This window comes from Seriola dumerili, unplaced genomic scaffold, assembly GCF_002260705.1.
Source record: "Seriola dumerili isolate Sdu_G_001 unplaced genomic scaffold, Sdu_1.0 BDQW01000219.1, whole genome shotgun sequence".
In the NCBI taxonomy this organism is placed as follows: domain Eukaryota; kingdom Metazoa; phylum Chordata; class Actinopteri; order Carangiformes; family Carangidae; genus Seriola; species Seriola dumerili.
The window spans coordinates 4,011,829-4,033,942 of NW_019174474.1; the positions used below are offsets into that span (position 1 = coordinate 4,011,829).

Here is a 22,114-nt window from a genome sequence, read left to right on the forward strand (position 1 = left end):
TGCTCCTCGCAGTTATATGAGCATTGTAGAGTCTCTGCCCACATATGGAGTACATTACTATGCTGTAAAGGTACAGTTTTACTACTCTGCCTTACACACACACACACACACACACACACATTTTGTTCACTCTCTCAGGCAGTTTGGATTTGGAGATTGGATGGAGCTTAAAGCAAATGTACTTTGTCTCTGTTTACTATTACTATACTATTAATCTTTTTCATTCTCTCTCTGTTTGTTGTGTGTTTTAGGACAAGCAGGGGATCCCATGGTGGTTGGGTCTGAGCTATAAAGGTATCTTTCAGTATGACCACCAGGACAAGGTCAAGCCCAGGAAGGTGAGATGATGCTCCCTCTGATCTCTCTGCACCACAACTAAATTGAGCATTTCAATGAGCTTTCAATGAGCATTAATACATGAATCCATATACTTTCCACATCCTTATTACCACACTATATAAAAGTTATGACCCCCAGCATAAATTTTCATTTTTGGCCCCCAATTCTTTCGGACAAGTGTATGGTTAATATGAAAATGTGTTTATTCAGATGGAATGTGCTTTTACTGTTCTTCTATGTATGTTTCATGGCCACCACTGTCCATTTTCCATTCAGTGAGTCAGGATATTGTGTTTGGGAAGAGCATGAACAATGCAGAACAAATACTACTGTCTGGAGACGTTCAGTCTTGGAATGTTTTGCATCCTGCTCTGCCTTTATTTCTGTCTTTCTGTGGATGAAGTCCTCCTCCCAGTCCCTGTGCCCAGTGGCTCGTCTGTGAAAGCCTTTCTTACCTCACCTCTGACCCTCAGTCGTGTTTAGGGCCTTCATCTCTGGCATTTAGCCTTGTCTTGTAGGGTGTTAAAGGGGTAATAGCATCCTTCCATAGTGACTGATCACCAGGAGTCTCTGAGACACATATAGTATACACTGTTGCTCACAAAACCACACACTCACTTACAAATACACACGGGTCAGACAGGAACTGAACTGGACTCTTAACTCACCATCCTGATGAATGCTTCCTGTCTGTCACAACTTTCCTGTTTGCCACTAACATTGTGCAGTATGTGTGTGCACATGTGTCTTGTTTAGCACATTCCAGTCTAAGTGGCTGTCTCACCACCAAGCCCCATTCCTGCTTAATTCCCAAGTACTCCAAATCATGTGGCCCGCAAGGTGTGAAATCACCAAGGTGATGGAAAAAATTGCAGTCCACTTGTGATAAAATCCACTTTACCTCACAGACATAAACGCCAGATCATGTTAGGAAGCCTGTGAAAAGGTCACAAACCATGTGTTTCTATAACACACAATGTATATACATGTCGGTTTAACAGAGTGAATAGAGTGAATAGCTTTCTCTCTGAGGTAGATTCCAGAAACAACAACGAAGAAGGAGAGGTGGAGGGAAGAAAGAGTTAATAGCATTCCCACACAAGTGACTTATCAAGCATTCAGCTGCCATAGCAACAGTCAGTGTGAGTCACTGGTTCGCTAAGCTTCAGCACTGACCCCTTCACTTTCTTCACTTCTCTTCTGTCCCTCTTGCTCTTTCTCTTTCTCCCTTACCGTAACACACACACACATAAACACACGTGTTTAGAAGAAGAGACTGGGCTTCCTCAGTGCCAAAATCAAGTTCGACTGAACCCCCCAGTGAACACAGTTAAGGTTTTTTTCAGTGATCAGGCAGAGAAAAGAGGGTGGGTGGTACTGCTATCTAAAGCTGTTTCACAGGAAGAGATTCAGAGGGATCACTAGCAGCTTTCCATGTTCCATGAAGGTCATCCCTGTTTTAACAGACTGGAGGAAGAGCAGCTGATATGGTTATTAGTCAGTCAGCCAGTCCAGTCCAGTACCAGTAACCACTGACTCAGGGTATAATCACTACTTTATCACTGCTGAATTCTTCAGTACTGTGACTCAGTGAAGAGGAGGCAGGACACTAATTATGAGATATTTTGGGCCAATTACCATCTTTTCTCAGAGTAAAAATGGGTTATGTTTTCAACACAAACCTTTTTTATTCATTAATAAGTGACTAAGTGATTTCAAGTTGTACTACAATGGGTGTGTGTGTACTAGACACAGTTGTGTTTAATTAGTCTCTTTACAAGGGGAGTTCCTGTTGTTTCTAAATGCAAACCATCTACCGCACCCTCCACGTTTATTTGGGGATGTTAAAATACTTTTCCTCCTCTGCTTACCGCAGGCCACATGCAGACATATACACTACACACAGACAGGGGTTTACGACCTAACCACACACTGTACTAATGCCTCATTAGTGTGCTTCGACTCATTTAGGCAGAGATTATAGACCAACTACCTGGCTGATTGACTTAAGGCTAACGTGTAAAAGCTTCTGTCATCACTGTGATGAAGCCACAGGAAAGTTTCAATCAAATACAGCAAACTATGGTGTACCTTATCGTCATCTCATATGCATTTCACTGCATATTAATTCAAATTTTCTGCAGTGGATTGAGAGTACACACTGATTAACTTATTCAACTTCTGTCTGTGTTTCATTTAGAGCAAATAGGCAGCTACAGCCTGTTGCGATTAGTTTTTCCATAAATGTCATCCCTCCAAAACACCACAACCAATACACAAACAACAGGAAGCGCCCCCAGAGTGTATCTTCATCTCCATGACAACTGGTGGGTATAGTATTTCGCGCCAGAACCCCACCTATGGGTGAAACAATGGTCTTCGGGACCCTCAGGTCCACTTCTAGAAAGGAATAAATACCTGGCTTCACAGTTATTGTGGCTTATGCTATTTAAACTACCCTATTCTTCTATTCTAAACTCTATTCTTCCCAGAGTCCCCAGGGAGTCCACTACACAGAATAAAGGCCTTTACACTCTATCAAATCTGACCTTTTCATCTGTAATGGGTGTTCGTGTTCGGGTGCATAGAAATTATTATGAGACAGACGTGGGTCTGTGCCAGTGACCACCCAGTTGTTTATGAATAATGACCAGTCACTTCCTCTGCTTGTGTGTGTTTGTGCCATTATGTGTCAGTGTTTCAGTCAAAAGGAAGAGGATTTATAGCATACGTACGCATACATCCACAAACCTCGACCTAATAACAGAAGCACCCGCCAGCTTCCTAAGAAATAAGCTGTCAGCATGTTTTTTTAATCAGATATTTAAGCTATTCACAAAGTAGTCACTAAGACTAGAAAGGTTTCATTTACACAATAGGGTTATGTAACTGGAGCAGTTTTTGAAGCGGCACTGGAATCACAACAAAAATGTCTTATTTTAAACTCTAGTGTGACTTTGTTGTACTTTGTTGTAAAATCCTGTGGCTGTTGTTAACATTCTCCACTTATATTTGGACACTATTAGCACACATGTACATGTATAGCTTATCCTGAAACATCAAAGTCCACTTTCAAAGTTACAGCAGCTCTGCGAGGACAGCTTTAGTGGTCTCGTGCCTGAACACAGTTACAAACACCTATCTTATCTCTACAGCTTTGGTCCACATGTAGCCAACACACACACAGTCACTCTCTCACTATCTACCCTGCCCGCTATATTTAGCACCATGCTACATTAGCACTTCACACTCCATTTAAAATGTACGGTACAGAAACAGTTTTGATAAGAGCACCAGTTTGCTTTCTTCATACTCGTGCACTACACACACAAGAGTGCATAACTCCTCCAGCACATAAATACATACATTAGGCTGTGTTTACATACTGTTTTCATAATATTTCTCCCCCCCCCCCCCTTTCCTCCCTCTCATCCCTCTGTCCATTGTTTTCCCAGGCTGTTAAAATTCCTGGGCTGTGACCTGTTCCTCCCTTAGCTCCCTTTCTCCTCTTTTCCTCCCTCATCCTGTCATAGCTGGGTCTTCTACTTTGTACCTTTTCTCTTGTTTGTCAGTTGTTGCAGTTCAGTCTTACTTTCCTCACTAAAAGCTGGTCGCTGGCCTTCAGAGGTCTGTGAGTATGCTTGCATGCCTGCTCCAGCTGATAGATGCAAGCCCTCTTGTGTTCTGAAACAGCCCACACTCTATCTTTTCTCTAACAAGAACCAGACCCAGACTTTGTGAGTGTGGGTGTGTGTGTGTGTGTGTGTGTGCACAGGGTTCTGACTAAACAAAGCAAGGGCACTTCAATTGCAGGGGCCACAGAAGGCTTCTCTCCCCCCTTCATCACTCCTCCCCTGACCCCACACACACACCTCCCAACTGCAGGGCCCAGAGCAGGAAGCACAGTCCCTAAGGGAGGGAGGAGGGGTCAGGAGGAGGGGAAGCATAAACGCCCCCTCCCTCCTCAACTCTCATAGCAAAGCTCCAGGAGAGGAGGAAACTTAACTTTACACACTTTCTCCCCACCAATACACACACACACGCACATGCCTACAGATGGTGAACACCCACCATCTAGAAACTTTCTGTTCCCTTGTGCCTGGGAGGATTTAAGATACACACATGCTGCGGAGTAAGTCTTGGGGGAAACTTTCTCGCCCAGCTGGCTTTAACTTCATTTAAAGAGAAGCTGATGGTTCATAAAGCGGACGGAAAAGAGAAAAAAAAAAGCAAAGCTGAGCGGAGGAAAGAAAGCCTCCTCCCTCTCACACTGTCTTTCTGCAGAGTGAGGTCATCCAGAGCAGGGATCCGCTGTGGACAAGACTGCCTGGTCTGGACCTGATCAGAGAGCTCCAGACTAGGTCCTCTTCTCTTTCTCCACCTCCTTCTCTGCTCATAACTCCTCCTCTTCATCGGCTTCCATTTATTTTCTTCGCGTTCTTCTTATCCTTTTTTTTTTTTTTTTTCAAAACAAATTGGAACATATAGAGAAGAGAAAAGCGGATTTGACTGAAAGCTGTGTGGATTTAATGTGAAGCATGTTTTTGTATGAGCAGCCCTGAAGAGCGTGTGTTTCCCCTAAACCTCAGGTGTTCCAATGGCGTCAGTTGGAGAACCTCTACTTCAGAGAGAAAAAGTTTTCAGTGGAAGTTCATGACCCCAGGAGGTAAATTTATATCACAAATTTAAGCAACTTGTTAACTTGTCTTCTCTTGTCTTATCTGTGTTTTTAAAAAGAAGTTTGATTCTTCATTGGTTGGATGATTATTATCTCATATGGGTCTTTCATTAGTGACTGAATATTTGGATGTGATACAATTTTCCATCAGTTAAGGATGCATTCCTCTTTTTATTTACTGTATATTACCACTGTGCCATATGTGAAAGTGTTAAGATTATAGTTACATACAGCACACTGCAGGAAAAGAGCGATTGGAATCTAATTCTATAATGGTTGCAGTGTTTGTTTTGGCAATAGAGCAAGATATTGGGGATGTCCCAGTGGAGCCTGACATAGATTGATAGGCTGATTGTTAACACACTTGTGCAGCCACATGCATGCAAAAACTCATGTGCTCTCTCTCTCCTCTCTCTCTCACACACACACACACACACACACACACACACACACATACACACACACAGGTCAAACCCTTGATAGTTGACCACAGAAGGATAGATGGCTGAGTGATAGCTGTTTTGCGGAGGAAATGACCTCTCTTGTGTTTATTTAACATGGCTATATATGTGGAGTGTTATTCTACAGACAGAGAGAGGGAGGGAATGGGAGAAAAAGAGACAGGCAGGGTGAAACAGAGAGCAGTGGTGTTTTCTTTAAAGGAAGCTGTCATTTTGGGTGAGCTGGTCTGTTGCTCAGCTACAGATGTGTGTTTAAATAAGGATGAGTAAACAATGGGGAACATCGTGTGTGGCTTTGCAAAAAATATCTCTATCGGGTTTGCTCTCTCAAGCCTCTAATATTTTTTCCTCTTCTTCAGAGCAGCCGCAGCAGTAGTAATGTTATTAGTAGTGGTAGTGGTAGAGTGTTTTCACTGTTGTACATTTGTAGCTATCTTTTGTATTCAGTGTATATAAGGAGGCCTTGTGTCCGCTCCTACTGTAGGGCGTCAGTGACAAGAAGGACGTTTGGCCACAGTGGCATCGCTGTGCATACCTGGTACGCCTGTCCTGCCCTCATCAAGTCCATCTGGGCCATGGCCATCAGCCAACACCAGTTCTACCTGGACCGCAAGCAGAGCAAGGTCAGTCAGTCCCACAAAAAACACACTCAACACACACCACAGACCACAGACATGATTAAAAATGTAGAAGCAATACAGCAAACTCTGCAAGCATTGTGAGCAAGAGTGTTGCCATTAAAATGTGTGCCTTGACGGACCCTCTCCGTTCTTGTCTGTCCAGTCGAAGATCCATGCAGCGCGGAGTTTGAGTGAGATCGCTATAGACCTTACTGAAACCGGAACTCTGAAGACGTCCAAACTGGCCAACATGGGCAGCAAGGGCAAGATTATCAGTGGCAGCAGTGGCAGTCTACTCTCCTCAGGTCAGTATATTTTTATATATATATTTATATATATATGTGTGTGTGATTGTGTTTGAGAGAAGGAGCCTGACAAACAGGGAGAGAGAATTACTGATATGTGAGTGTACTTGTCTTTGTGTTTGCATGTTTGGTGGTGAGGGGGAGCCTCGTTGACAACTGGAGAGACAGAAACAGCTGCCTCTGGAAAAAGGCCACTTATTCTCTGCTGAATGTTCCCACACACATACTGTACACACACCCCACCCAGCGTCATTCTGAATGTATAGAGCACCACTCCCACCCTCCATGTCACACAGACTCATCCTCCAGAGGCCCCTGCCCCCTCTAAATTTAGTGAGTGCAGGAATGAAAAGGTCAGCAAGTCAGTGTACAACTTTGTCACGGCCTTTAAAACAATGCCTATCTGGACAAGCAGTGAGTATGACAGAAAGATTTCTACATGAACTAAAATTAGAGTAGAGAGGAAAATGCCCTTTTAAACCCAAACAGGCATGTAAAGTGTATTGCATGCCATGAAAGTACTTTAACCTGGTTATCTACTGCTGCGTTATTCACTTATAAAATGACATGCACTCGACCAAACCAGCATCAGAAGAGGCAAGTATGTCTGTGTGGACATGGCTATGGGGTCAGCTATTTACAGTATAGCACACCTTATTGAATCAATTACTGTTGTCAGGACACTATTCTATCTCAGCAATCATGTCCAGCATGCTCTGCTCATTTTCATCTGATCAGACCTGTTTCTTCCTCAACCTCTCTTTACTCAGTATAGAAACATGTATCTCCCCTTTCCTCCCTAATCCCTTCCCTTTATCTCCTCAAATATCCACTCCTAGTCTCCTAATCTCCCTTTTCTCTCCTCTCTGTTCTTCTTTAGTTCCACCCCCACCCCATTTCATACAGTGTGTCTCTGTCTTATCTGTCTGAGTCTTGTCACTTGTCTCTGCGGTGTTGTGTGTTGATTTCATGATCTACTGCTGTCCTTCACCACCACTGTCCAGTCAACATGTCTGATCTAGATAGTGGATTTTCAGTGATGAATTTGAAACTCTTCATGGCTGAAAATGTGGAATATGCAGGAATATGACTGTCAAACATCACTTAAATAGATGTAGGAACACTGAACTTTAATATAATCTTTTTGGAACGATAGAGACATCTAATATTTCTTGCTTCAAATAACTGCTTCAGCAGCGGTTAGTTTTGTATTGTTGCAACATTTGACCTCACAGTGAACCACATTGGGTCACCGAGAGAGCAACAGAGAGAAACAGAATGTGTGTGTGTTTGCGTACTTTTCAACAAGGCATGTTGTAAACAGGACTGGCACCATCTCAGGGCCTTGGAAATTGTGCGTCACAGACTTTTCCCTAAACTGCCCCTTCTTTGAATTGCACAAACACCCGACTAAAACTCAGCTTCCTTATCGAAACGTTCCATTCGCTTCCTGTAAACATCCTGCAAGGCTAGCAGGTGCATGCACAATTTCCCCCTGCCCTCCACAATCATCCTCAAAAGAAGTTCCCCCAAATCCAAACACGAACACACATATATGCTCCAGACTCCTGCCCTCATATCATGTGTTGTCTTTACCTTGCAGGTTCTCAAGAATCGGACAGCTCCCAGACAGCTAAGAAGGACATGCTGGCAGCACTGAGGGCCAGGCAGGAAGCTCTGGAAGAAACACTAAGACAGAGACTAGAAGAACTGAAGAGCATCTGCATCAGAGAGGCGGTATGAGAAAACACTGATAGATGTGGTAAATATTATGAACACTAAAATCCTTTTTAGCTGTTCTTTTCTAACGTTATTTCCCCCCCCCCCACACACATTTTCCAGGAGCTGACAGGAAAGCTTCCTAAGGAATATCCTCTGGATCCGGGAGAGGAGCCGCCCACAGTGAGACGAAAGATTGGTACCGCCTTCAAACTGGACGAGCAGAAAATTCTTCCTAAGGGAGAGGTGAAGCTTCAGCTCTCAGTTCTCCTCAGTAGCACTTTATCACACTCTACAATCTCCTAGCAGAAGCTAATTGTAAACACAAAGTCATCTAGAGGTGTCAGTGTTCGATTCAAATACATACTGCAACATGTACCTGTGCGACGCACTGGGCTGCAGTAATTGGAACATGTTGAATGCAGTGCTAATTAGTTAAGAGTGTTTGTCTCCCTTTAAGCCGGCTGTAATGTTAATGATACATTTATTAACTGAGTTTGGGCATTATAGATCACAACTGGTGGTTGAAAGCTCAGTACAGATCAAAGCTTGTTCATGATTAATTTAATTTAAAACAGCATGGGATGATGATTGACGATTGATGATAAGTTATATGATCCCTACTCATTTATTAAGGAAGCATAGTAAACTAAGAGCAGGGAAAAGCCACAGTCTGAGATGTCTTGGACCTTGTAAAAGTAGTTGAACTGCATCTTTTTCTTGCTGTCTTCTTGTGCCACGGGTAGATTTTCCAGAGCAGCAAAACTTCTAAAAATAGTCTGGCAGCATTCTCGCCATAGGAAGTGGTGATAGTAGGATTGTGTGCGTGTCTGCCTGTGTGCAGGCATGCGTGTGTGGGTGTGTGTCGCTGAGGTTGTATGTTTTGAAAAGAATCCAGGGACACAATATCACAAAAGTGCCTTGCAAGCAGAAAAGATGTTTCTTAATTTATCCTGAACACCTTAAATTCATACACGCACAGAAACAGAAGCTGCTCTGGCAGTAGTGTGAAGGCACTGTTGTGTGAGAGGGATTCCTCAGAACTGAGGTAGTCCAGTAAGATGTCGACCCAAGTGAATACATCATTGTTCTCTCTCTCTCTGGAGGCAAGTGGGTGTGTTCTGTCATGTGAGAGCACACATTACATGCAGGCTCTACACAGTGTGTGTGTTTATCACAGGGCTGCCATGAGTCTATTTCCTTCTCTACCATCACATTCACAAGTTTCTTCTATACTATGTTATACAACAGTATACTACACGACACACTGTAGTATGTAGATACACATTTAGCAATAAACACATATGCAATATGCAATACATTTGCAGCATGACAGTGTGTTTTACTTGGTTCACCTTACAGTCTCTGCTCCACAACTCTCAGGAGAAGTATAGAGGAGGAGAGGATGGATTGATGGAGAGGTGTTGTTATTGGGGACTCAATAGAGAATATCCAGTGGTGAGAAAATGTGGAACTGCAGCACAGATAAATGATTTCCTCAGTGTGTTTTCTCTGGCAAGGTTCTGTGTGTGTCTAACCAAATACGTTGCATGGGAGAGTTACAGTCTGAATATGTGTCTGCAAACTAAGCTTTGTTGTTTTTGGATTGTGTGTAGATTTCTGTTGCTAAAACTGTGTGCTGAATCCAGTATCTTTGTGCTTTTGTGCTTGCCTGTGTTACTCAGAGTTTGTTCTCATGTTTGTGTATGTGTGTGTGTGTGTGTGTGTGTGTGTGTGTGTGTGTGTGTGTGTGTGTGTGTGTGTGCGCGCTTATCCCAGGAAGAGGAGCTGGAGCGGTTGGAGCGGGAGTTTGCCATTCAGTCCCAGATTACGGAGGCAGCCAGGCGTCTTGCCAGCGATCCTCATGTGAGCAGTAAGAAGCTGAAGAAACAGAGGAAGACTTCTTATCTGAACGCACTGAAGAAGTTACAGGAAATTGAGAACTCTATCAATGAGTACCGGGTCCGCTCTGGCAAGAAGCCTACGCAGAGAGCGTCGCTTATCATAGAAGGTACCAAAATTCCCCTATACAGGAAAATCAGATTGTTTTCATAGCACTTTATTTCTATTAGCTACAGTTGCCACCACACACAACAGTATCTTCTCAAGCACTGTTTAGAACAGTAATAGAAGTCCACACATGGATAGTGACGCTGACAAAACCCAACAAAAAAAGATTTGTAAAAAATAGGAATTTAAGCTTTTTGATTTTGGAATTGTACAACCTCTAACATTTTGCCTTTGTTTCTCTGTCCTATAGAGGCCAATATTGGTTCTGAAGACAGCTCACTGTCTGACGCACTGGTCTTGGATGATGGTAATGATAATGTGAATCCTTCACATTGTATTTGTGCACTTTCTGCAGTTCATGATTAAATGAAAAATGAAATTAAATGTAATTCCATCTGAATTATAGAGTGCTTATTATTTCTTTGTTTCAGATGACCCTCAAGTTACTGGTACCCCCACCTTCTCTCCGGTAGCATCACCTCACAAGGGCCTCCCTCCTCGGCCACCATCTCACAGTCGGCCCCCTCCACCGCAGTCCCTGGATGGCCTGCGACACCTGCACTACACACGCTCTGACTACGATAAATCGCCCATCAAACCCAAGATGTGGAGCGAATCATCACTGGATGAGCCCTATGAAAAAGTCAAGAAACGCTCCTCTCACTCCAGGTATGAGGGAGTTTATCTTCAATGTCCCTTTGTTTTTTTTTTGTTTGTTTTTTTTTTTTGCCTTTAATTTGATAGTTGTAGTGAGAGAGAGACAGGAAAGTCAGGGGGAGAGAGAGAGAGGGGATGATATGCAGGAAAGGGTTAGGACTAAGCCTTAATGGTACACACTCTACCAGGTGAGCCACTAGGATGCCCCTCACAGGTGCATTTAAGGTATAGTTTAGTCATCTTTAATGTAACATCTTCAGTCAAAATTAGCAGTAATATGTGTGGAAGTACAATTTCAGACAGTGACTACGGCCTCACATGAATGCCTCAAATGCATGTTGTTCACATGTGCCTGTGTGAAAGGAGTATACATGTGATGACATTTATTATAATTGATGCTCATTTTCCTTGCACCTCTCTTTAGTCACAGGCGTTTCCCAAGCTCTGGCAGTGCTGAGGCAGGGGGCAGTAACTCTCTGCAGAGCAGCCCCATCAGGAGCCTCCCTCACTGGAATTCTCAGTCCAGCATGCCGTCGACCCCAGACCTGAGGTCCAGGACCCCACACTATGTACATTCCACTAGGTCAGTCTTTATTACCCTCAATTGTTTGATGGTTATTCAAGAGTTACAGTGCTCTGGTAAACATAACAGATTATATAACTGTAGAAATACCTAGCAGTGACAAGTCTTCAAAACTGCATCTTGCTACGTTTTCATTTTCAGAATAACAGTAGCTCAGCACATATATTCATTGTTTGTGGTTCTTCATCTTACAGGTCAGTGGACATCAGTCCCACACGTCTGCACAGTCTTGCTCAGCACTTTAGGAACCGCAGCTCCAGCCTTGAGTCCCAGGGCAAACTGCTCGCATCTGACCCTGACCCACACCCGCACACCCTGGGAACACTGGGCAGCCCTGACTTCTTCCTGGGCCCAGGACGCAGCTCCAATGGCTCTGACCCACTGGATGACTGTTCATCCTGCACCAGCCAAAGCAGCTCAGAGCATTACTACCCCTCTGGTGGACCCCCCGGCAGCAACCCCAACTACTCTACTCTGGGAGAGGATTCACCCTCCAAAGCCAGGCAGAGGCAGAGGCAAAGGCACAGGTAAGGGTGGGTGAGGTGCAGGGAAAGAAGCTTTCTTCTTTCTTTTTTTCCTTTGTACAATACGCATATCAAGAAATAAAAATATCTGTGCGAATTACACTGTTGGCTTATGTTTTCTGTCCAGGTCTGCAGGACACCTGGGTTCCTCTAACTCCGGCTCCATGCCAAACCTGGCAGCTAAGAACGGCTCTGGTGGAGGCTCAGGTGGAGGTGGGATGGGAGGGGGTCACCACGGAGTTTACCTCCACAGCCAGAGCCAGCCCTCCTCCCAGTATCGCATCAAGGAGTATCCGCTGTACGTGGAGGGCAGCCCCAACCCCGTGGTGGTGCGCAGCCTGGAAAGCGATCAGGAGGGCCACTACAGCGTCAAGGCCCAGTTCAAGACCTCCAGCTCCTACACGGCCGGGGGGTTGTACAAGGAAGCCTGGGGGGGCGAGGAGGGAGGAGAGGGGAGTGGCCGACTCACGCCGTCACGCTCTCAGATCGTACGGACTCCGTCATTGGGGCGAGAGGGCGGTGGAGGAGGAGGAGGGGGGAGGGCAGCAGTGTCTGAAGAGCTGCGATGTTGGTACCAGAGGTCCTCAGGGAGCCTGAAGGAGAGGAGTCACTCACATTCGGGATCCACTTCCTCCGAGACAGGGTCACAGCAAGGCACTCTGGGACATGGACGAGGGAGTAGAGTAGGGACACTCGCCAAGGGCTCACCAGGTGGGTCACCTTCATTAGTTCACATTAAACCTTTGCTCATAAGGGGAAAAAAGAATCATCATGTGTTTTAGATAAAAGTTTCCATTTATTTAGTTTAACAGTTTATTTCGTTTATTCAGAGGTTCTAACAATAAATGTCCATTATTGAAAAGATTGCCCTGTGTGAGGCTCAAACTTAAAACCTTCAGATTATGAGATTCATACATTTATTTTTTTGTGAGAGCAAATATACAGTGGGTAGGCAAAAAAAACACACACACACTGCTCCATGTGAGGCTTGAACTCACAACCATCAGATTACAAAACTGACACACTGCAACTGTTTCAACAAGGTCTGTCTGTACATACATCAGAGACAGACTTCATTTTGGATATTTGTGGTAATGATTGAGAGCACTAGCTGAATAATTAAATGTTTCACCATTTATATTTCATTTTAAATTACGTCACAATGTATTATAATTTTTAAATTACTGAGACTAGCTAAATCCAAGTGTCCACATTTTTTTCTTGGCGAAAAGCCTTTGCTGACATTGATCACATCACATTCACATCAAACTGCAGATGTAGGTGGCCCTTCGCTTTTCTTACTTATTCTTTTGCGCCTCTCTCTGCTGCTAGAGCAACAAATCCAAATTATCTGATCAATGTATAATCTCACTTCAACTAAGTTTACACATCAACAACAAACTGATGTCTTTGAACACACAAATGGCACAGTTTGAGTAGAGTCTGTAAGTTGTGCATGAGTTACATGGGAGTGAGTTGTTTTGTCTGTGTGTTAATAAGTCTATGGTAACACAACACAAAACAGCTGCTGAATGGAGGCAGATAAAGTGTAAAAGGAAAACATTCTGCCCCGTGTGAGGCTCGAACTCACGACCTTCAGATTATGAGACTGACGCGCTGCCTACTGCGCCAACGAGGCTGCTGTAGTGTGTGACCCCTGAGCCAAATTGTTGCTGTGACACTGAGGACCCCTCCCCCACAACCATGTGTGAAGCATAGTTGACATTCCTTTGCCCCTCACCTCACTATAGCCTCTTGTACGTCTGTTCTCCCTTTGTATATATATACTTGTTTCCTTTGTCTCTATCTCACGCTGCATGTGTTGTATCACCATTACTAACTGTCCATTTTCCCCATAGCTGCATCCCCTCACAGCCAGAGGAGTATGACGCCCTCCAGTGAACACGCAGCCACACCCACACCCCCTTGTAGCCCACAGCACATCCTCAACTGGCAGAGCGGGTAAGAGACACACCAACGCACTCATGAAGCGGCTAAAAACAGGGTAACAAGATGTTTGAAGATATGATTTAATCTTAATTTAGGACACTGTATCTTGCCCTCTGAGCTTCTTTCTCACCATCTTTGTCCAAACCTGACTCTAACATCCTCACAAGCTTGTACCGTCTGTTGTATCTGTGTGAGCGGAGGTTGGTTTTCTGTCATTTTGAGTTAACATATCTCTCAAAACTTTTCTTACTCAAATTATAACACTCCTCTTGGCTTGTCGTTCATTTCTGTTTCTGTAAATGTTTCACTCACTGCATCTTTGTTTCTTCACTCTTTGCCCTCTGTTTTTCACGTCACCGCTCACAACCTCTGGTCGCCTTGTTCTTATGGCGCGATTTTCTATAACCTAATATTGTCATTTCTTTCCCGTCCCTCTTTCTGTCTATACTAACCCTCCTTTCCTTGTGTGTGTGTCCTCTCTCCTGGTTTAGAGGCACAGCAGACAGCTCTCCTACTGAGGACGTCTGTCAGTCTCCCCCTCAGCCCAGCTCTGATGCATAGAGGTACTGTCTGTGGTCTCGGCCTCCCAGTGGTCTAAAGCTACAGTGTACTGTTGGGAAAACACAGCAGCAGCATAAGCAGATATTGCAAAAAAAAAAAAAAAAAAACTGAATAAACTAAAAAAAAAAAAATCTAGAAGTAAAAATACAGCAGTGACAGCAGTACTAAATTTACACACAATCAGATATTCACAGAAATCTGTCCGTACACACCTCTAAAAGTATAATGAGCTCATGCAACATGTCTACTAGTCACTTATATCATCACCTGTGGGGGGGCTGACAATGAAGAAGGTTCACAGTTTCTTGCTCTTTGATGGTGGAGGTATGTGTGTCAGGTACTCCTTCTCTGGCTGTATCTGTATCTGATCTCTGCATGTGCTCTGCTCCGTGTTCTGACAATGTGGCTCATTCACTACAGGATTTACTAATAGAAATACTTAACCATGCGCTGTATGTGTCGTAACAGAGAACGTTGTTTAACAAAGGAAACTCAGAAGCAGATGAACACTAGAAATCATAGAAATGATAGTATTTAGAATGTTTGATTAATTTACCTTTTGAAATAAAAAGCTGTTCTGTAAAGTCAGTGTGATCCTGGTCTCTCTTCCTCTGCAGGTCTTTTAGCGACAGCTGTTTTCTCAGCAGCCCCCTGTGTTCAGAGCTGGCAGATGTGCAGTGGTACGGACACGACAAGGCCAAACCTGGAACCCTGGTCTGAGACCTTCCTTTAGAGGCCCAGAAAAGTACCATTGCCCTCTCCTACTGCCTCTCAACTGTCCCTCACTACTACCCATCGACAACCAACAACCTCATCCTTAAAGCCCTACAAAAACCCTGCCCCGACCGGACTAGTGGACTGGACATGAGCCTTCCTCCTCCCTATATCCTGCCCTTCATCCATCTCACCACCTCTTTATTATGCCCCCTCTATCACAGCTCAGTCAGACAGGGACACACTCACTAGGCTCTGATAAGGGCTGGTTTTACAGGATAGACTGAGAAGTGTCACCTCAGCTGTTGAACTGTTGCCCTACAGCACCACAGAGCCCTTTCTTTACTCACCCTCTGCAGCACACAAGCAACGGGCACGGGGGGAAGGAGCGACTGAAAGAGAGAGAGCACAGAAAAATATCAAACACACAACTCAGACTCAACAAAACACTGGTCATTCCAGGATCTATTTCATATCTCATCTTTGGTCCCCCAACCTTACGAACTCCAGTGCACTGCCACCCAATCAGAGGATACCTGCTGGATTTGAGCCACCAGTTTGAAACCCATTTCCAGGCCCAAACGAACTGTGTTGGATTTCATTATTCCCATCAGTGTTGTTTGTCTGTCTTGTTTATTTCTCCCTGCGTATTTATAAAAAGAGAACATGACACAAACTTTTCAAAAAATCTGGATTAGCAAGCATATAGATGACAAATTCAACTCCTCTCAGTTTTAACCCACAACCAAAGACAACTAATGGATTGACTGATCACACCAGGGTCTGATGAGCCGGTGCCCCCTGCAGAAAAGTGACTGTCAGTCAACCGTCTGAGAGTGAATTCACAATGACAATATCAGGATGGTTTCTGGGACTGTCTGGGATATTGATGAGGACTATAGCAATAACAAACATTGTACAAGTACACGAACTGGTTTGAATCTTCAGAGTGAATTGAAGCAGGCTTTTTGCCATGTTCTCTGCCTTGTGACGCTTGGAGTAAAGGATCATTAGTGCATCACAGGGAGAACATGGAGTTGTGGTTATTGGGTTTGGCATTAATCTATGATTTCTTCAGTGACTTCATCATTCATTTTTATTTAATGTCTTTGGTCTTTATAAGATTTCTATGTCCATAACAGTTTGTTTGGCCGCATGGTGGACTATGAACAGTACTTGAGCCAGAGCGTGGAGGGTTGGGTTGAAGGGTGATTTTTTTTTAACATGGCTACATACAGTCACAATTACTGCAACATTTAATTTCAGCTTTTCATATTTTTCATCTTCAACCCTGAAAGTAAAGGACGATTGGCTGTTGACACCTGTTGGCATTACTTGTAGTTTGACATTGAGGCTATTCAGTGATAAATCTCTACAGTGACTCATCTTTTTTTATCACTATTGTCTGTTCTTCGCCTTTGGTCTTGGTTTTATATTCACACCATACTGTGCATCTGTCAGTCTTTTTGTAGCACTGTGTTTTCTCATCTTTCTGTCCCTCTCTTCAACATGACAGGAGAGACCCTGACTGAGCACAGACAGTCTGAACTCAACGCTGGCCAGAACACACGCTGACAGTCAGAACACTTGCATTTATGGGCACACGTGAATACTAATATATTTGTGCCAAACATGTTTGTGCTTTACATTTGTACTGTTTTCAGCACTAGAACAGCAGCTCCTTCAAGCTACAGACCCTTTCAAATCCCCACAGTCTATAGCCATTCTATAAAACAGCAGCAATGCAGAGTAGCTAGAAGACACTTCACATGCGTCTCTATAATTTGGCATCTGGCAGTATTGTTAAGAAATTAGTCAAAGCACAACATCAACAGTGTCTATGAGGGCTGGAGCTACCATTGGTATATTCAGTTCATTTTCCACCCTCAATATTATACTGATGAGTTGTATCAAAGTTCATAAGAGGCTACTAGAAAAGCTAGAACCAAGGATGAGGCGTTATTGGTGTTTGTTTTGTTTTTACAGTATATGGACATCAATGAAGTAATAATTAATACCCCACTGTCAGGGCAGAAGAGAAGCCATAATCAGAACAGAGAAAAAAACCCTCTAAAATGTAGAGAATTATTTTATCACATATCCCAATCAACAATCAGATATTAAGATCAGGGTTAGAAAAGCACATCTGGTTTTGTACAAAGGAAGTAGAATTCTGCATGTTGTTGCTTTTCCTGAATCTGTTTCCCTCATCTGACCTTGAAAAATGTTTATGTTGCAGAATGACGCTTACCATTGTTTTGCTGTTGCACAAAATCTGAATTAATCAGATGTTAATTTTATTAAGAGTATGACAGATTGTACATCTCAGTGACAGAGAGAAATGGACATGTTTTTTTGTGTTTTTTTTCAGTCACATTGCACCATTATGTCTGGATAAATTGTGTATCATGCTGTAATGCATGGGAGGAATGGTACGTATGCTACCCTGTCTCTCACAGTGGTGTTTCCTTTATGCACTGACGTCAGTTGTTGTAATCTGTCACTTTCAAGACTGTTTTCATAAGAAGGTTTAGCCCACTCCCATGCCCCTGTGCATGGCTGGTTCCCCCAAGAGTTATCCATCCATGCCTGGTCAAATTTGACAGGTCTTTACCCAGGATTGGAACCAGCACTCACCACACAGTTACCATCTCTAGTGTATTGAAGTTTGACCCAACTTTTCTCACTGAAAGTTTGCGCCCAGATCCTGTGCGCCAAAGACACACAATCCCACGCATGCCATTCAGATCCAGTGACAAATAAAAACCCCTAAGACATCCAGCATCCGATTTCTATATGCTAACATTAGCACGTCTTGCTCTGTAGTGTCGCCCCACCCCCAGACAGTCCTGTTTTGCCCCTGTGGTGATCTCTGACCCCCGAGTCCGATGTGATGAAGTGTGACGTCCCCTCCTTCTGTAGTTCCAAACACACCATATTTTCTGTGCTCCATAGAGATGTTTGAGGTTTTTATAATACTCCAAGAGAAATTAACTAACTCTTTATCAGTCTTTTCCTGTATGTACGGAGGGGCACTGTAAGGTTTTGTGGGGTTTTTAACATTCACATTCATTGTTTTAACAATGTTCCATTTTATATGAACCAGTATTGTTTTTTTTTTTTTTAGTTCTGACATCGTAACAACCCTTCAGGTGCTACAAAATGACCAGTTACTGCTTTGTCACGTAGGATCTAGACATCTGTTCATTGTTATCAATAGATTCAATACCAGTTGTGCAAAATGAAGCTTATTTTAACAAACAGTTTAATAGTAGATCACTTCCCCTACCAGACAATAGAGCATGTAACTTGATTTTATCAGTTCTGTTCAACTGTAACATTAAAGGTGTTGTAGAAAAAATGTGGAATTGATAAGAAAAAAAAAACTGAATTCCACAGTTAATTTATTCTTTTTTCTATTAAAAATTTGTATAGTAACTTTACATTTTTCAAAACTGTGTTGTTGGAAATTGATGATGAATTTTCAAGATGAGAAGCCGTGGTGGTTCTTGAGAGTAAGAAAAATAAATTATTGATGAATGTTCTCAAGACAATCTTTTTGTCTGTTTTTTTTGTCTCTTCCATTAATTTAAAATCAAAAACATGAAGTTATTTAGTCACTCACTTCCAGGCCATTCAGCTGAAAGGTCAGAGTGTCAGTGAAACTAATCAAAGGGAATCTCCACATGTAGTCACCATTTCCTCTCCTCCGGACACACTCACTCTCTTGTCATCACATGCAGGCCTTGGTTACTTCCTTCTCACATTCTGGCCCTCCAAGAGAAGGAGAAGGAGGATTTCCTGTGGAGTCAAAAGGAAGATACACTCCAAAGATAACAGATATTACTCATCACCCTACAGCGGACCACAAGATTAAACAGCTGCACGTAAAGTAGACATCTAGGCAGTTTTTTTCTTTTTTTTCCACACATTTAGCCGTTTCTGATTTGCAAACCACTGTGTCACATGGTTTGGCTGTTAACTCAGATCGCACAGAACAATCCCTCTTTGTTTAAATGCAACATGGAACTATTCAAGGGCACTGGCAGGAGATGCAGACATCTGAACAAACTGGATTGTGTACAACTTAACATGTACGCTCACATGAAACACAAGCTACATAGTGTGTGAACACATGCTCAAACAGTAGTTGTGATGCTGCACCCAATAGGAAAGCGGTGTCTACCACAGAAATCAATTGTCAGTTTCTTTGAGGACAACAAACCTCATCATCCTGCTTTCTTTTATTCTCCTTCTGTGTCCATTTACTAATGAATCCCATGTTACTCTTTGTACTCGGTGTGTTCCCATAGCAGCTCTCCCAACCAGGCAACAGCTGGAAGCTGTTAGCCAGACATGCCGTGAGAAACTAGCTGCTCTGTGATTTTTTTCACTTGCACAATTCGGTTAGAATGTGTGTGTGTGTGTGCTCTACAAGAGTGGTGTATGACCTTGCTTTATATTCTCAATGAAATTCTCCATCATTTAAATACTCAAACACACCACACCCTTCACTGTGTCTGTACTCTGTGTAGGCTTGGGAATCTCTTTGCGAGGAGCAGCTTTAGTTTTAGGCCACTTTTGTTAAGTCTGTTAAGGGGCAGGTTTTGGGCTGTAACTTGGTTTTCTGGTTAAGGTAAGAATTAGGTTTAGTCTTATGCAAAGGTGGTGTAAGACATACTCACAATCTCTCTTAGTTCAATAAAAATATGTGCTGTGGATCAGTTCAAAACAAGTTCAAAAGTAATCGATGGAGGTTTACTGAACAAGATTTACACTCAGTGCTCATCAGATTAAAACAGTGAATTATAACAATTATTCCATATTCGACGGACCACACTGTCATCTCATGCACCAAGTAGGCATCCATGGTCTTAAGTGAAAACAATTTCACCCTCTATTCTTACACTAAACAGAAGAAGTTGATCTGTTTGTCAGACTGGACTTCAACATGAAAAACCTCTGGCAATGCTGCCCTCTAGTGTTCACAGAGCAGCATCTATGAAAATGAGAAAAACTAGGACAGCTGTAAAAGCATTTAAAGTGTTAATCATTTCATTCTTGGTGTCAACTAAAATAGATTTACATGCTTAAATGTTCTTTTTTTCTGTACACTTTATACTGTTCTCTATTCACCCTCTCTTTGAAATGCTCTGTTAGAGCCTCAGGGCACTTTAAGGGCAAAACAAACGATTGTGGCGGCTTCGGTTCTGCCTTATCGTTTTGAGCAAGAGTTGAACCAGAAGATGATAAACCTGATCCACCTTCACAAGCTGGACTGGAGCAGAAAACAAGCGTCCCGCAATCGGAAGGAGGGAGAAATATGAAGGGTGCTGCTAATCAAAATGCTGGTAAGTCTGCAAAGACTTCGGATAACAATATTCATAACTTGGAATACTTTAGTAACACTGAGAAACCCGTTATGGATAATAATAATAATAATAATAACAATGGAGAGAAAGACAGACAGTCCACAGGTAGGGAGTCTCCACCGCTTCACTTCCTACTGGTTTACGATGCTGGTAAATCTGAATTAATTAAACTTCTGTCCGCATAGTTACTGAAAAACGAACTCAGCGGTTAAATTATGGATGATTTATCTGAGCTCATGAGGTACAGCATGTCAATATTGACAAACGTTCAAGCACTTTGCTGCTGCTTCTTACTAACATTATCAGGTCGTGGTAATGCGTTAACATCACAAATTCACAATAACTATGCAGACTGATAGGCTGTGAGCCCGAGTCTCCTGTTCAGCCACATTAAGTGTGAATTACAGAATTAACCGTTGTTTAAATGAACTGTGCGTGGTTTCTGAAGCACTCCTCCTTGAAGTGTGGGCTCACACACACTACAATGTTTGGAGCAGTGGAAAATCGTGGAGAAATGAAGTACAATTCTCCAGGCAATTGCGGACACTGTCTTTTCGGCATTGCTCTAAATCTAAAGAAAACTCTTCATTAAAAGTAGTTATGTGTTGTGCCTTGTGCGGGGGCATGCCAAGCTTGCTGGGGGTGTCCAGTTTGCAGTTGGGCAGCACCAAGAGAAAGTGTTGACATCAATAGGACCAGGAAGTATTGTCTGGACCCCCAACGAGGCGTTTCATGCAAAGGAGAACATTGAAAATGATTTAAATGATCAGATAGCTTTGTGTTATCAGTAATTCTACGTAGACATAGATTTACTATAGGCTGTCACAAAGGTGTTTTTGATGTGCAAGGATGTGCACAGCTTTCAACAAATGTTAAGCATGTAAACTTTATTAGCAAATTGCAGTTTAATAAGTCATTGTGGTTCTCGATGTACACCGTTATCTATTTAACACGCAGTTTATTTCTTTAGCTTTTGAATTTGTTGATGCAATTCTTCATCGCTTGGGTAAGTAAATTTCAATTTATTGAGAATCCCAGTAATCAGTCAGGCAGCATAATATAATTTCATCACATTTTAAACATTATTAACTCAAAAGTGCACAAAAAATTCATACAGTCCCCGGTCAACAACAATAACTACGTTTACAAAAGCTGTGCAAGCAGGAGTGTGTCTACAGCAGTTTGAATATCCCTGTCCCAGTGAGCAAGTGGATTTTTCAGAAAAACTGACACATGTACAGTAAATCTTTAAAAAAAAAAGAAGATATTTTAGATGTTTGAATTTCACAGATTATATTCCACTTGTTCCAGTAGAGGTCCGTTGGTTTCATCTGGATCCTGCCCAAAAAGGAGCGAAGAACAATCAGATGGCATTAAATACCACAATGTGTGATAATCCAGACTGAATATTGTGCTTATAAATTTGGTATTTGTGATTTATTTCACTGGAAGATTATCCAAAGCGCAAACTCCCACAAAACAATTGACAACAGCTAATAGAGTTAAACTGTATTCCTGACTATTCAAGAACCGGAATTGACCACAGGACCCAAGTTAATGGTGAACCAATCTCTCTCTTACGCCCGGGTCATTCTGTGTACCCTATCCTTCTATATTTACC

The 22,114-nt window shown here is 42.8% G+C and overlaps 1 protein-coding gene and 1 non-coding gene across 3 annotated transcripts in view; one reads left to right on the forward strand and one right to left on the reverse strand.

Annotated features, from left to right (window-relative positions):
- Positions 1–18,658, forward strand: part of frmd4a (FERM domain containing 4A) — a 59,327-nt gene extending 40,669 nt beyond the window's left edge. The window contains exons 10-24 of one of the 2 annotated variants that reach the window (XM_022754316.1): positions 13–70; positions 252–338; positions 4,929–5,005; positions 5,963–6,101; positions 6,262–6,403; positions 8,007–8,140; positions 8,246–8,368; positions 9,902–10,133; positions 10,383–10,439; positions 10,564–10,801; positions 11,214–11,372; positions 11,567–11,899; positions 12,024–12,607; positions 13,756–13,858; positions 15,025–18,658. In XM_022754316.1, coding sequence (XP_022610037.1) covers positions 13–70; positions 252–338; positions 4,929–5,005; positions 5,963–6,101; positions 6,262–6,403; positions 8,007–8,140; positions 8,246–8,368; positions 9,902–10,133; positions 10,383–10,439; positions 10,564–10,801; positions 11,214–11,372; positions 11,567–11,899; positions 12,024–12,607; positions 13,756–13,858; positions 15,025–15,127 — 2,569 coding nt within the window. In that variant the 3' untranslated portion in view covers positions 15,128–18,658. Of the gene's footprint in view, positions 1–12; positions 71–251; positions 339–4,928; positions 5,006–5,962; positions 6,102–6,261; positions 6,404–8,006; positions 8,141–8,245; positions 8,369–9,901; positions 10,134–10,382; positions 10,440–10,563; positions 10,802–11,213; positions 11,373–11,566; positions 11,900–12,023; positions 12,608–13,755; positions 13,859–14,337; positions 14,410–15,024 lie in introns of those variants that run through there. The other variant, XM_022754315.1, reaches the window with a different exon arrangement.
- On the reverse strand, positions 13,463–13,535 carry trnam-cau. Its single transcript has one exon. It is a non-coding gene; the product is annotated as a tRNA-Met (tRNA).
- Positions 18,659–22,114: the final 3,456 nt, after the last annotated feature.